This window comes from Phocoena sinus, chromosome 1 (assembly GCF_008692025.1).
Source record: "Phocoena sinus isolate mPhoSin1 chromosome 1, mPhoSin1.pri, whole genome shotgun sequence".
Classification (NCBI taxonomy): Eukaryota; Metazoa; Chordata; class Mammalia; order Artiodactyla; family Phocoenidae; genus Phocoena; species Phocoena sinus.
In genome coordinates this window covers 19,953,958-19,969,781 of record NC_045763.1, presented here as the reverse complement: position 1 = coordinate 19,969,781, position 15,824 = coordinate 19,953,958, and the positions used below count along the sequence as shown (strand labels likewise).

The following is a 15,824-nucleotide window of genomic DNA, read 5'->3' as shown; positions in this document are numbered from 1 at the left end:
CCAGTTTTAATTTCTAATATAGTAAAAATAGATAGATGTAACCTACATAAATAAAAGCTTTTTGGAGTCCTCAATAGTTGTTAAGAGTGTAAAGGATCTGGAGACCAAAAAGTCTGAGAACCACTGCTCTAACTCGAACCCAGTCACAAAGCCAGTGATAGGGGCTCCAGAGGTACTTCAGAGTAGAACCGGGCAATTACTGCTTTATCCACTACTCTGTCTTCCTCCTGAAATCCTCCCTCCCTCCCCTTCTTTTCACTGGAATGGTAGAGGAGGGAGTAAAATGATTTGATCAGTGGGTTTAGACAAAATAGCCTCAAAGGCTAGTTTCAGTCCATAGGCCCTGTTACTCAATACAGTCACCTAAGTATTGCTAATAAAATCTACTTTAAACAGTTTCACTATCAGTTATTGAAGACTTTCTTAGAAGGGTAAATAAATCTTTTACACTTGAAAAATATATATATTAATAAACTTACCAGTCCCTGGTATCTGAAGGAATCATAGACGCTTCTGATGAAAAGCCAAAATGGCCACAGGTATTCAAATCTGAACTCCAGGACAAAATCTGCCAGGAGGACAAGTGCCCACACGACCAGGAATTTCAGGTATAAAAACGTACTGCAAAATATAAAAGAATTCAAGGTCATTTGTGAAGAGCTAGAAAAAGAAAATTCATTGCTTTATTTAAAGAGACAAAAAATATCTTCCTATACTATGAAAACAATGGAGATGAAGGACAAAAAGAGATGCTGCCATGGCCCACCTAAATTTTAAAAGCTCTGGTGTTCATTCTGGGACCCACAACTATCAAAATAAGATGATGACCCAAAATGCTTAATTCCATTTAAGATGGAAAAGGCCCACTTAAATCTCACCACTATTTTAAAATGTGCTAAGTATATGACTTCACAATACTGCAACACTCTCAAAATTACAGCTTTCAAGCTGTTCTTCATTAGAAGAAATGTCATGGTTGAGTGGCTTGAAATTTGCTGTTTTCCCACCCCTCAACATCTGTTTGAAGAGTCTTTGAAATTCTTGACGCACATCCTTACACGCTTGAAGAATTCTGTCTTTTTCCCCCGTTTCTCCTCTTGCCTCTCTCTATAGTATTCATGTGAATTAACCAAACAACAACCAAATGACTTCCCAAAACAGACAGAAATTAACTTAGGGAGCAGATGCCAATCACTTCTAAGGGCTGTGAGGGTACCAAAATGTACATTAAAGAAAAAAACCCTGAAAGATCCCAGCCTTGCTCTAGCTGAGATGTTAATGTGTGCTCCCACTTCCCTCTGGACTTACGTTAAATAGAAACACACCTTGATAAGCCAGTCAGAACACGTATCTAACCACTGTGATATCTCAAAGCAAGGTAAGGACCTGGATTAAAAAATATATTTTTCATATAATCTAAAAGCCCATTCTTCCAATTCATAAGTTGTATCATAGATAACAGAAGCTTTCAGACTCTACCTATTAATAAGCCCCTAATTCTAGGTCTTTAACCTGGTCATTTCTGGAGCAGGTTAAATTTAGGTATTTTTTTTTAAAGGTTTTCTAAGATATACAGATGGGAAGTACCTAAAATTCACTTTGACTCGGGCAACAGCCTTGCATGGTGTTTTGCAATACAAACATTCCAATATTGCTGATTAAATTAGCTGTCTGAATATACAACATGAACAATAAAATCAAAACTTTTAATAAATAATTTTGAAATATGTTAAAATAAGGTACAAAAAGACTTATATTCTTGGGGGTAAAATTAACAAAAGCAGGATCCAGCACTGAGGCTTCTTTCGATGCCCTATAAAGCCACACAGGTAAAAGATGTCAAGAACAGACACATATGACCCTTAATGTTACAGTATCATAATGATACATAATTTGCAACTAGGGTCAATTTCTAATACTAATTCTTGGTAGAACTTCTTTGGGCACAACAATAAGTTTTGATTAAGAGGTTTGCTGTAGAATCAAGGAACCCAAGGCAAACCACAACACAAGCTTGAATCTTTTTTCTTTTCCCATATATATATTTATTTATTTAGAGGCTGCATTTGATCTTCATTGATGCGAGCGGGCTTTTGCTAGCTGCAGCGAGTGGGGGCTACTCTTTGTTACAGTGCACGGGCTTCTCACTGCAGTGGCTTCTCTTGTTGTGAAGCACGGATTCTAGGTGCGTGGGCTTCAGTAGTTGTGGCACGTGGGCTCAGTAATTGTGGCTCGCAGGCTCTAGAGCGCAGGCTCAGTAGTTGTGGTGCACAGGCTTAGTTGCTCCGTGGCATGTGGGATCTTCCCGGAGCAGGGCTCGAACCCGTGTCCCCTGCATTGGCAGGTGGATTCTTAACCACTGAGCCACCAGGGAAGTCCACAAGCTTGAATCTTAAGTCCTACCTTTTAGTTTCATTAGAGTCATGTTAGCCAGATGAGGACAGAGCTCTCATCCTCATTCATTAAATCCATCACTGATCCAGTGGAGAGTAAGGCATAGTTTGTTAGAAAGAGCAACTGAGCCACGCAGGCATTCAGGAGCACAAATCTAGTTTGAAACTAGACTTCCAAGTTTGGCTTTAAAAGTAAAAGGTTTTGGGGCTTCCCTGGTGGTGCAGTGGTTGAGAGTCCGCCTGCTGATGCAGGGGACATGGGTTCGTGCCCCGGTCCGCGAGGATCCCACATGCCACAGAGCAGCTGGGCCCGTGAGCCATGGCCTCTGAGCCTGTGTACCCGGAGCCCGTGCTCCGCAACGGGAGAGGCCACAACAGTAAGAGGCCCGCGTACAGCAAAAAATAAATAAAAGTAAAAGGTTTTTTCCTTGTTTCTAGGTTTTAAAGAAGAAATAATAGCCTTTCATCCATATTCCTAAGGCATTTAAGAAATGTCATGGAAATGTATTTACTTCTCTGATGAATCCTTTTCCCATGGGGCTGTGTCTGGAATGTAGCCGAATAAGACATGGTGGGTGCCTCATCATGTCTAGTTGTCACTATTCCCTAAGTGGAGAAGACAGAGTTCTACCGACTGCTCTCTGCCCCAAATGCTCCCAAGCATGGCAGGATCCTAGTCTAGCTGGCAACAAACCATTTCACTGTATAGAAAGCATTATCCTAAGAATGGCAGCCTGTTGAATACTTTTTAATAACTCAATCATTTAAACCTAAGGCATTACAAAAACGATCATCTTTGTTACAGTGACTACTCATTTTCAATTCTGTAACTTCAAGGGGGTTCCTTTTTATATATTTAATTTCTTTTCAAACAGCTGCTTTCATACCTCTGATGTTCCTGGACACCCAGTTCTTATGGAGTCACAGTTTGGAAGTACAGATATCTAAGGAAACTTGATCTTTCACAAACATGTGCTATACCCTCAGCTTTCCTCAGGCTCCCCTCTAGGTGGGCCTGCCTCTAAAATCAAGAGGCAATCTTAATTAACAGTTGATTCTACTCTAGGACTAGTTTTAAACTTTATAGATTCATTTCAATCTAATAAGAGTTTTAGAAAGTTTAAGACAGTTGCCTGATTCACTGAGCCTTCTATATCAGTAAATTATGCCTATCATCCTTCTGTAGGTACATGTACAAAATTTAAAAGACAAGTAAACTAAAATGAATGACTGCTCATCAGTGTAGAAAACCTGACTAATTCCTTTCCTTCCATACTCTGAAGGTCATAAGATTTTGCCAAATCCAAAGAGATGACATTCTAAAGGAGGAGAAAATTTTAGACAGGGTTTTTTTAAATATAAATTTATTTATTTTATTTTTGGCTGCATTGGGTCTTCGTTGCTGCACGTGGGCTTTCTCTACTTGCGGCGAGCGGGGGCTACTCTTCATTGCAGTGCATGGGCTTATCATCGTGGTGGATTCTCTTGTTGTGGAGCACGGGCTCTAGACGCACAGGCTTCAGTAGTTGTGGCACGCGGGCTTCAGTAGTTGTGGCTCGCGGGCTCTAGAGCGCAGGCTCAGTAGTTGTGGCGCATGGGCTTAGTTGCTCCACGGCATGTGGGACCTTCCCAGACCAGGGCTTGAACCCATGTCCCCTGCGTTGGCAGGCGGATTCTTAACCACCGTGCCACCAGTGAAGCCCCTAGACAGGGTTTTAAACCCTTAACATTCCAAAATATTTCTTTTAAATCATGAAAAAAATATGATTAAATATAAAATATTTTTATATATATAGTTCATAATATGACTTATGGCTAACTTGCTGTTACTTTAATTCTCTGATCCAAATAAGTTTACTAATTACTATAAAATATCTTGAACAAAAATTTAAAGCAGAATTGCAACAAACAGATACTTTCCATAATAATATATTGAAACAAGGGCAGACCAATAATGTCTTCTGATGGTCTGATTAGCTTCTACTCTGGGTGCCAGTGAAATACAGAAGAGATATGCAAACATTAGGCTTAATGGTGGTGACTCTTTCACAGTGAATATTAACTATAAGATTCTTCTTTCCCGTTCCATTCCCAATAGAATTCACCATTCTACTCCTACCCTTGCCATTTACAACCATTTTTTAAAATTGAATCTATTTAGCAATACCCTCCATCTATGGATTAATCACCTATGATTAATGAGAAGTAGTATTGAACATTCTTCTTTTTCCATGTAAAGTGCACCTTCTCTCTAGTATCTCTAGCTGCTTGTCACTTAGATCATTTTCTGGAGCTCATATAATTACCACAGAGTGGCTATCAATCCTCAGTACCTGACCTTTTCCCTAGGCAGACTAATGGTCATTTAGTTCACTTGGGCCTCACCACAGAAATGAGTCTATGGAATATGGAATATTTCTAATGGAATATTTCACTGGCTGTGCTAGTAGTCATCTATCACAATCCCAAGCTTTCCTGTCCTCTCCGTAACAGCAACTGTGAATCCCTTTTACTTTTCAGTATGTAGCATGATACCTCTTGAAACAAACTGCTTTGTCTCTACTGTTATTGAGTATTTCTCCCTATTGGACATCACTTCCAGAATGTTTGCCCAGCCTCTTGTCCAGCTGGTATCCTGCTAAAGTCTTATTATATGCAATTACAGTTTTGCTACTCAAAAGTGTGGTCCACGGACCAGCAGCATCATCACCATGTATGAGCTTTTTAGGAAAGCAGTATTTCAGGGACCACCCCAGGCCTATTTAATCCAAGGCTGTGTATTAACCAGATCCCTAGACCCTTTGTGCATACACTAAAATTAAAATTTGAGAAGTATTGGTTTATTGTATAAACTTCTCATACTCATAGAACTTCCACTGAATTCCACAATTTCTCAAAAAGAAGACAACGATCTACTCAGATCATCAGTACTTATCTCCAAACTGTTAGCTATCCATCCCTCAACTGGGAACATTCAAACTGTCCAGGGTTAATTCTTCCATTTTTCTACATTTCTTTCTGAGTCACAGACAAGATCCTTACCTAAACACAACTTTAACTAAATGAAGCACTTCCATTACTACTTATCCCTCAGCACGCAGCACGAGCACCATGTCTTCAAAAAAGGCCTCCCTGACCCCACAGTAAAGACTGTTACCCCACTATTTGTTCATATAGCATCCTGTACCACAAGAACCATGTTATAATTAAATAACGTTTTGTATAACTAATTGTTTAAATGTAAAGTCCACAAGAAGAACAAAGGAGCTGCCCATTTTGTTCCCTGCTTTATTCTCGATGCCCAGCACAGAACCTTGCACACCAGAGAAACTTAACAAATAGTTGTTGAATGAATGACCTGCCATGCATAAGAATGTTTAGGACCAACAGTAGGGCTTTTATCAAAGCACACAATTACAGAGTGAAGGTAGAGTGAAAGATGATGCACAGGTGACTAAGAAGGGTGTCTGAACAAAGCAACGCAGACGAAGATAACGAATACAGTTGCTGCCTGAAGGATTACCATGCACCTGCTCCCAATCTGTTCTCACTATTTTTCCACTAGGAAGAAAGATATCTTATCAGCCTTGCTCTGGATGCCAGACTATCACTCCATTTAGCCTACCTGCCACTGGTTCTGACTACTGTGGGGGTCCTCAAAGTATCTTCTATTAAGCCTAACATTAAAGAAATTTGCAAAAATGTAAAACCACACCACTCTTCTCATGCATTTATTATTGTTATTTTTATATGAACTAGTAATTATTTAAAATATTTGTCTTAATTTCTAATCCAGTAAAATTTTTAGATATAACCCATACACACCAAAGCTCTTTGGGATTCTCAATCACTTTTAAGAGTATAAAGAGGTTCCAAGACAAAAAATTCGAGGAATGGTGGTCTACAGGAAGTTGTGCACGAGCCTCAAGACTGGAACCACTGCTACGTTCTGCAACCGCATCCTCGTGTAAGATCCAGAAAAGGGGAGCAGGCTGAGAAGACCTAAGCTGTTCTGTATTTTTCTTTTCTATTCTGGGCCTCCTGCAGACTGCAAAGAAAACCATTCTAGAGTCAATCACTCACACTCACACACACACACACACACACACACACACACACACACACACACACTCTCATGCTTATACACATACACAACCACTGGAATGACAAATCTAACAGTGTGAAATATGTCCAGTTTAAAAAGAAAAAAACCCTAGAATGGAAATCACTAAAAAAGCGTTTAAGAATTGTGTTGTATAGTATTTTTCTAAAGTACTATATGACTGTTAAGATATCAGGAACAAGTACTGTAACCTAATGTAACTGGAAAGTTTAAAGTTTTAGAATTTCTGCTTCAAAAACACTTTTAATAGTGTGGACTCTATGGGGTTTGGGATTAAAAGAGGTAAAGAAGACATCAGGAGAAAGAAGACAACCCACAGGCCCTAAAAAATTGTGTTAACATTGTACAAACATTAGAAATTCATTTTATAAACGAATCAAGTATTATGCTTCATATCTTTAATAGTAATAATCATCTACCTAATCATACCTTATGTTTGTATCGCACTTGTGTAACTCTTCCAAAAGCTTTCATATTATCTCATTTTATCCTTACAACTATGACATAAGCAAGGCAGTTATTATCATTTTATAGGAAAGAAAACTGAGGAACAGGGGACTAATAAGCTGCAGGACACTGTTGAAAGAGCACAGGAATGGGAGTCAGGAGACCGCAGAGAACAGAGTGAATTCTACATGCACTGCTGTGTTGCTGCTAAAAAATTATAAATAAATTTCTAGGTAAAGAGATGGACATGATTAAATAAGGAGAAAAACCAAGAAACGTTTGTGTAAAACAGAATTCTATTTTTGTTAAGAAAGAACTATATATGTTTGTTTATATGGATCAAAGAAGAAACCATACTTATGAATTACATAACAGTGCTCATTCCAGAGCAAGAGGACTAAGCTCTTTTCTGTTACACTTACACATTGTCATACTGCTTTAATTTTTTATAACAAGCATGTACTGCTTTTATTTTCTTAACCCATTTTGAAATAGTTTTAGACTTACAGAAGAGCTGCCAAAATAATACAAAGAACTCCCTTATATCTTTCCACCCAGATTTCACAAAAGGTAAAACATTTTATCAAGTTTCTATCATTCTCCCCCATATATGTATACGTAGTTTTTTCCTGAACTATTTGAAAATAATTTGCAGACATAATGTTCCCTTACTCCTGAAATTCTTGAAAACAAGAAAATTTTCTTATATAACCACACACAATTATCAAAATCAGGAAATTAACACTGATACAGCACTATTATCTGATCTACAAAAGTTATTCAAATTTCAGTAATGAACTCACTAATGTCCTTTATAGCAACAGATAGATAGATAGACCCATTGATCAATCAATCCCAGTCCAGGATCACATTTTGCATTGTTGTCACATCTATACTGGATTATTTAATGGAAAAGAGATTCTCATTTTGAGAAGGAAAAAAGATTAATGGCCTTGCACAAGACACTCCTGGTACCTGTTGCTTCACCTGAAAAATGAAGATAATGACACCTGTCCTTCATGTAGTAGAGAGTTTGAGAGCACCATAAGAGTTATTACACATAAACACCATTCAGAAAGGGTGAAGTAGCACAAAAAGTAAAACAAAAAGAGGACAGACTTTGGGGTAAGGCAGATAGAGGTCTCTATCAAGTGGTGAAACCTCCTGTAATCCCAGTTTCCTCACCTGTGAAACTGAAGCTAATATCCTTACTGGAACTAAATAACAGAATGAAGATAAAATTATAGTAGTAACAGCAAACAACTTTTTGAGCAGCCCTGTCTGTGTCAGGCACTATGTTAAGTATTTTACGTGACTTATCTCAATTATCCTTATAACAATCCTATAAAGTAGGTAATATTATTAACTATCTTCATTTTACAGATGAGAAAACTGAGGGTTAAAGCAGGTAGATGACTTGTTCAAGATCAAGTAACTAGTGTCGGGGACATTAATCGAACACAAGTTCATATGATGTTAAAGCCCATATGCTTATCCATCACATTGGACTTTCTCATCTCTTACTAAATGTTTGATAAATATTATTTCCCTTCTTTATATCCCTTTGTGTATATATATTCAAGTTACATAATTCTTTTTTAAAAATAAATTTATTTATTTATTTTTGGCTGCGTTGGGTCCTTGTTGCTGCGCGCGGGCTTTCTCTAGTTGCAGCGAGCGGGGGCTACTCTTCATTGCGATGCGTGTGCTGCTCACTGCAGTGGCTTCTCTTGCTGTGGAGCACGTGCTCTAGGCGTGTGGGCTTCAGTAGTTGGGGCACGCGGGCTCTAGAGCACAGGTTCAGTAGTTGTGGTGCTCGGGCTTAGTTGCTCCGCGGGATGTGGGATCTTCCCGGACCAGGGATCGAACCCGTGTCCCCAGCACTGGCAGGCGGATTCTTAACCACTGCGCCACCAGGGAAGCCCCCAAGTTACATAATTCTTTAATTCTCCAAGAGAACCAAGTTTTAAAAAAATGAGCAGATGTGCTTTATGAAAGAATAAACACTCAGTACCTTAATTCATAAACTATGAATTTGTAAACATACTATGAAGCTCTGCAGAAAAAGATGTTAAAGTCAAATGCTCTTTACAGAAGTAGCTATGGCACAAAAGATGGGACAATTCAAGACTGCTTTCCAACAATATTCACACTCATAGAATGGCCATCGTAAAAGAGAAACATGTAATTTAAAAATAAAAAGACAACTCATTTTTTAAAAAGCCAGAAACACAATGAACCATGAGGTATAGTTCGTCAAGTCTAGAAAAAGACAAGAAAATAATACTTATTACCTCTGAGACAGAAGACTCCAGCCTTAGTATCTCTCTCATCTGAGACAGGAGTTTTTGTTTGACCATGAACATGGCCCCCATTTTCTCCAGAGCTCCTGACCTCACTACAAGATGGCAAAGTACTGACTTTAGTACTGAGCAGCTTATTTGGTTTTTAAAAGTGTTTTGAAGATGAGCAAAGTAATAATATAATTTAAAAACAGAACGAGATTATTTCTAGTCACCTCCCCTGTGCTGCGTAGGAAACAGATCCCAAACAGCCTTAATAAGTCAGTGATCTCTATGGATACACCTGAAGTGGACTAAGATGCACCATTTTAATCCACTAAAAGCAAAACCTCTAAAACAGAAATGGCAACAGAGGAGATGGGGTGAGGGATAAATTACTTCTGATGTTATAACCCCATGAGTCAACGTGAGCATATCATCCTAAGGGCAGCAGAGGGAAAAATACAAAGGAATGAAAGCCAGTGCTATGAAGGGGCTTCAAAGTCTGGGGGTGACAGGCATCTTCGAAGGTTGATGAGCTGAGGCCAATTTGATGTCAGTTAAACTAAATGCCAAAGTAAAGATAAAAAGCCTCAAAGAATGTACTTTAACAGCTGATTACATTTTTTAAAGTTTCCATTACCAGAATGCATTTGCCTGAAGGTGAGAGATCTTGAGGAAGTAGTCACTCCTCAGGTATTTGAAGAAATCCACGATGGGAAAAAAAAAGTCTCGCAGAGGCTGTGTGTTTCTACCGTTGGTAAGCACCGTTCTACTCATGCAGCTTGTTGAACAGAGAACTTGTTTTCCTTCTGGACCTATTTCTTGAGAACTATCCAAGTAAAATAATTACACCCAAATCTGGGAAGCCTAGAGAATAAAGTAAAAACTATATTCGAAGAGCACACTAAATTTAATGACGAAAAGTGATCCAATTATAGTATTTCACTTCGATCTCAACTAAGTTTATAAAATTTCTATCTGACCCTCCAGATTCCACAAGATACATGTTATATCCCGTTATAGCCCCCTAAGTATATCACCTAGATGGTAGCCTAGAAAATGACAAAACAAAACACACATACATACACATAAAACCCCAAAGGGTTAATATGGAGGAAATCTGGGAGAAATGGCCAAAGAAAAAGACTCTGGAAATAAAAGTGCTTACAGAACATGGATTGGGTCCACAATATATAGGTATATAACAAGAAAGTGAAAATAATAAGCTATTAAGTCTACCATTAAAATCAGTCTCCAAATCTAGTGAGGTTCAAGAAAAGCCACAAGGTATCAATGTGAAGAAAAAGGAAGAGTATCGTTAACAAAACAGGAAGCTTTTAAGCCAATAATCTGGAATAGATCACATTCCCTCCTTTTCCTGCCTCAATACATAGCAGCAACTTAAAGGGATTTTCAAAACATCTAATGAAATGAAACTGCCACGAATGCTCAGACGAGAAGAATCATAAATGAAAACTGGAGGAAAGTACTTTTTTTTTAAGGTAGTATACTACTAGCAAAAATTAAGTACAAAATTCCAGTGTGGCAGATTTGTTTCAAGGTATTTCACAGAAACTGCAAATACAAGGGTTTAGCTCAACACCTCACTAGAGGTGGGTGAAAACATTTCAATTTCTAATTTCTCTATTGTACTTACCCCCCTACCCAATACCCCTCTAAAACAATACTGCATTTATCACTTTTATGTCAAGTCCAGCATAGTTGAAGTTAAGGCCTACCAAGATTACCAGAATGCTTTTAGGCTGTGAGGTTGCAACACTGGTATCTGGGGTTTCAGTTGCAGAACACATGTACACTCAAGGCAGCCAAGGGTCATGCCAGCCTCCCGTGGCTTTAGTAAGCACAGCCCAAAGGAGTCTAAAACCAGGCTTAGGAAACATCATTAAGGTGGGCAGGAAAAGCAGAGAAGTGAAATCTCTGGAGATCAGATTATTTAGACAAGGGTCTGAAAAAGGAAATTAAGAAGCTGAGAAGTAGGTAAACTTTGACCATTTAGAAAGTCAAAGGCCAGAAAACTCTTCTCTGAAGTAAGGATGGGAAAAGGTACTGTATATACCAGGGAAGTCTCGAGTCCTAAAATGTAAAAGTCAGGTACAGTACTACACTGCTTAAGCTTCAGGCAACATACTACAAGGAGAACCCAGCACACCATGACAGGAAGTATCCAGAAATCCACCAGTGAAGGAATGCTTCCTTCAACCACCAGTAACAAAGCTATAAAATAATTTCCTGAAGCTTAAAACACCTGCCTTACTTAAAATTCTTATATTACTTACTTGGGTAAGGAACAATTTTAACTGCAGAGACTTTAAACATAAATGTTTCTGCCTCTGTCTTCTACTCACCACACCTTAGCTCCTCATCTTCCTATTATAAAATCATTAATTCTCAGAGGGGAGTAGGGAGCCTGGCAAGATGAAAGGTGAATGAACCACCCGGAATTCCCTTAAGCCTTTTAAAATCTACATAGCACTCCAACCCCACTTCACCTGGAGAATCACTGCATGGAGTAATTAGATATTACTTTTGGGAGGGTCTGGTGCATGTGTGAAGGCAGACACAGGGAGAGAGTCACTGCCCTAAAACCCGAGGACCTCTGAAATGTTATAGTTATGTAGAGTTATTCATTTTACTTTCTCTTATTAATAACTTTTTTCATAATTTCCAAAGTACTTTCACATCTATTTCATTTGAGTTAGAAAATACATATTCCCTCACATAGTGGCAACTGTGTACTGCATCATAAAATAGTACAGGGCAAGATTGTTAATGCATCAGGTGAACCACTAAAACAGCAAGCGAAAATTTAATTCAACTAAAATATTCTTACTTGAACAGAACTCAAAGTTCTTTGGAACCTCAAAACCACTGTACAAATTTAAGAGGGCATTATTATGGCCTCCTAGACTGTAAACTCCTGGAAGACAAGGAACCATGTCTTATCCTGTATCCTCCATAATTACCAAAACAACGCAGGTTCTTAAATGAACAGAATGGATTGGTTTATATTCATTTATTTACTAATTCACCTGCTCAACATTTACTGAGGACTGAATTCCTGTTCTCTGTCAGGCTCTATACTGGCTCAGATTTTTTGAAAATGACATTGATTTTAGCTCATAATAATATAATTATTATATTGATTTTAGCTCATAATAATATAAAATAAATATATATTTTATATAAAATATAAAAGAAAATAATCACCATTCCTATTTCCTTTCTCTTATTTTTGATTACTAACTTGACCGGAATAACATATTTCTATACATTTCAGTTTTCAAATGATGGGCATGTATATAAATGTAGGCAATACTAACATGATGTTAAAATCCATTTTCCATCTACCTTACCCCTGAAACAGAATTCTACCACAACCATTATAATGACAATAATGATATCATTTGACAATCACCTCAGTCACAGTTGCTGGATTGGAGCCCATGATTAAAAGCATCTCAGCAACAGGATTTTTTTTCAGCAAGACCAAGCAGAAACTGACCCCTTGTTTTGACTACTCAACTTTTGTTTGATAGTTGTACCAAACCTTATGGTCTTTCCTGACTCCTTAAAAATAAAACAAATATGATAAACTGCGATAACAACTACATGCTAAATAATGTTTGTATTAAGCATGCTAGAATTTACAGAGTTTCACAAACTGTGCATTATTTCCTCTCAGTCCTCAAAACTCACTTGACAGGTGAGAGAACTGGGGCTCAAAGCGGTGGATGCCCTGCCTATCCCACACAGCAGAGCTGGGACACTGAGGCTGAACCTAGGTGTCCTGACACTCCCAGTCCAGTGCTCTCTTCACCACAGCTGCCTCCTTGCTACGCCAAGCTCAGAGAGTTGTGCAGACTGAGAACATGAAAATAATAAGTCCATGAAAAGTTATGCTGTGCAACAGTAGATAGTGGTTATCAAAACTGTCAACGGAGCCTGAGAAAAAAACAAAGCTCTCTATTTAATGAGATAAAAATTGGCCAGACGCTGAGAAACAAAATGGGCAATGGTGTGAAAAACAATTTAGTGTTGACTTAAATGTGATGATTAACAGAAATTTGATACTCACAAATCCTCAAACACCTAATTTGTAACTAGCCCACTCATTCTGTCTGCTTTAGAAATAACTGGAAATTTTCTAAATCTTTTTAAAAACAAAATTGTAAAAAAAAAAAAAAAAACCCCAACACTATGGTCTTGTTCTTCAGACAATAATATTCCATAATATAATACTCCATAATATACACTAAGAAACAGATAAGTGAATTGAAACACTCATTTGATATATGATGCTCCAAGAGAAAAGAAAGTAGAAATATATGTAAGTTTTTTATTAACGTTTAACCTAAAGAATGCCAAATAGAGAAGAGTAAGGATATTTGAGAGCTGAAGTACTGTTGGTTTTTTAAACTTTTACAGATGAAACTCTGAATAACTTGCATAGGGCATTTACTATCAACCTTTAGGGTAAGAAAATTCAAATTCCAAAAGTTCATCAGTAAAATAACAGACCTTAATTAGATAATAAATTCACTTCTTCACATTGATGCACACTGACTGAGTGGTTACTATGGGGCAGGTACTAAACTGGGCATATTTGTTCAAATACTAGAGAAGTTGAAATACAACAGAAAACATGTAAACAATATGGGATTCCCAATCTTCTCACTATAAACAGAAGTACATCATCATATGTTACTGTAAATAGCAGCCATTCAAATGGCACGGTTGTCCTTGCTTTACTAACTCTGTTTAATACGCTTTTTCTATTCTTGTGTCACTATTAATATTAAATTGTTCAAATCTTTTTCAATAGGCAGGGGGAAAACCCTTCCTTTATTCAAGAATTATAGTGTGTGTAACTTGAAGAGAACTTTCCCCCACCCATTAAATCTGTAGGAAAAATGGTTTTTGCTTTTACAGTTTTAGTTTAAATGGTCAGGTTTGATTGATTCAGCATGGATTTTGGCCTGTTTTACTCACTGCTGCACCCTTACTAGCTAGAACAGGGCCTGGCACATAGTACATGTATTTGTTTAATGAATGAACTCTTCCTATGATCTGCGGCTCATTACATAAGGATATATCTAAAAACTTTTTATTTCAACTGACTTCTTAACCCTTTTAAGCTTGAAATTAGAAAAAACACTCAATGTTTACATCGGTCAGCTGCTTGTGGAAAGGAATCATTCTAAATGTGTAAACAGTAGCATGTGCAAGGTGTACAGCTATGCTAAGGCAACTTGGGTGTTATCAGCTACCTCACATATTTCTCTAAGTCCCACAGCTAGAAGAGCTAAACTGTAAAATACCAACTAAGCTTATATGCACATCCTGAGAATTCTCCTTTGTAAACTAATTACTTCTCTGAAATCATTTCTTTATCAAGGCAGGTACCATTCAGAATTAACATTGTGAGAACCAGAAAATAACAGTCCTACACAAATTTTGCTTAGGGAAGCTGGGATTCTCACTAAGTTGCCCCATGAACCTGTTGTCCTTCTACCCCTCAGTCCTGAATTCAATTTCTATTTAAAGGGACACTGCTTTGTTTTTGGAGAATTAAAACAAACTAAAAACAACAACAACAAACCACGCGGGTTTGGAGAAAATCCTTTTTAAAGGGGTCGAAGAAAACTATCTGCTTGGAATTGTCAAAATAATGCTGCTGAGAAAATGATCATCACTCCTTCTGAGTCTGGAGCACGGCCACAGGCCATGATTTGGGGGTATCGGCTTCAGCCCTCGGTGCCAAGTTTGAGATCCCATAAAAGAAGTAAAAGGCGAAAGGGGGCAACGTGGCCACCTGCCCAGTCCGCAGAGGGACCGCGGGGCCACTGTCTGCTCCCAACTTTGTCAGCCTTCCCCCGCACCAGTGCAAATGGTCCACGCGCCTCCCGACTCAGGCCGGCGACTCCCGGGCCGGAGCGGGCTGGGGGACCAGCGGAGGCCCTTCAGCCCCTAGAGCAGCCCCGAGGGCCCGGCGGCGCGGATGGGGAGGGGGTCACCGCCGTTGGGGACAGTCCCAACGGCGGCCCGCGCCTGCCGCGCCCTCCCAGCCCGGCCGTCGGCCCTCGCCACGCCCCGCGCCCTCGGGGCGGACCCCGGCGGGCCGCCCGGGGCCCCATGGGCAGCGCTCCTCCGGGGAGCCCCCGGCAAGGGTGTGAGGCCTAGTCGGGGTTACATAACGGGGCTCGGCCCCTCCAGAAACGGCCGGGGGCCGCAGGGCCCGCGCCGGCGGAGGCGGGGGCGCCGCCGCTCACCTGCCGTAGATGCCCTCGGTGATCCGGTTCCGCTTTAGGGGGCGGCGGAGCTTACTGCACTCGGTGTTCCGCCGCTTCATCCTCCCGCTGGGGGGCCGGGTGCCCGCGCCGCCGCCGCCGCCTCTCACCTCAGCCGCCGCCGCCGCCGCCGGCCCGCCCCGCGTCGGGCCTGGACTCTACCCCTGGGGCCGGTCACACAGACATGGAGCCAGCACCCGGGGGGAGGGGGTGGGACGAGGAGGTGTGGGCTCAGCGCTTCCTCCGCCTTCGGAAACAAAGAAATGAC

At 39.7% G+C, this 15,824-nt stretch overlaps 1 protein-coding gene across 1 annotated transcript in view; it reads right to left on the bottom strand.

Moving 5' to 3' along the window:
* MACO1 (macoilin 1) overlaps positions 1 to 15,824 on the bottom strand; it is a 57,839-nt gene extending 42,015 nt beyond the window's left edge. The window contains exons 1-2 of the mRNA XM_032639495.1: positions 15,539 to 15,824; positions 480 to 621 (exon numbers count right to left, since the gene is read on the bottom strand). Coding sequence (XP_032495386.1) covers positions 480 to 621; positions 15,539 to 15,618 — 222 coding nt within the window. The 5' untranslated portion in view covers positions 15,619 to 15,824. The remainder of the gene's footprint in view (positions 1 to 479; positions 622 to 15,538) is intronic.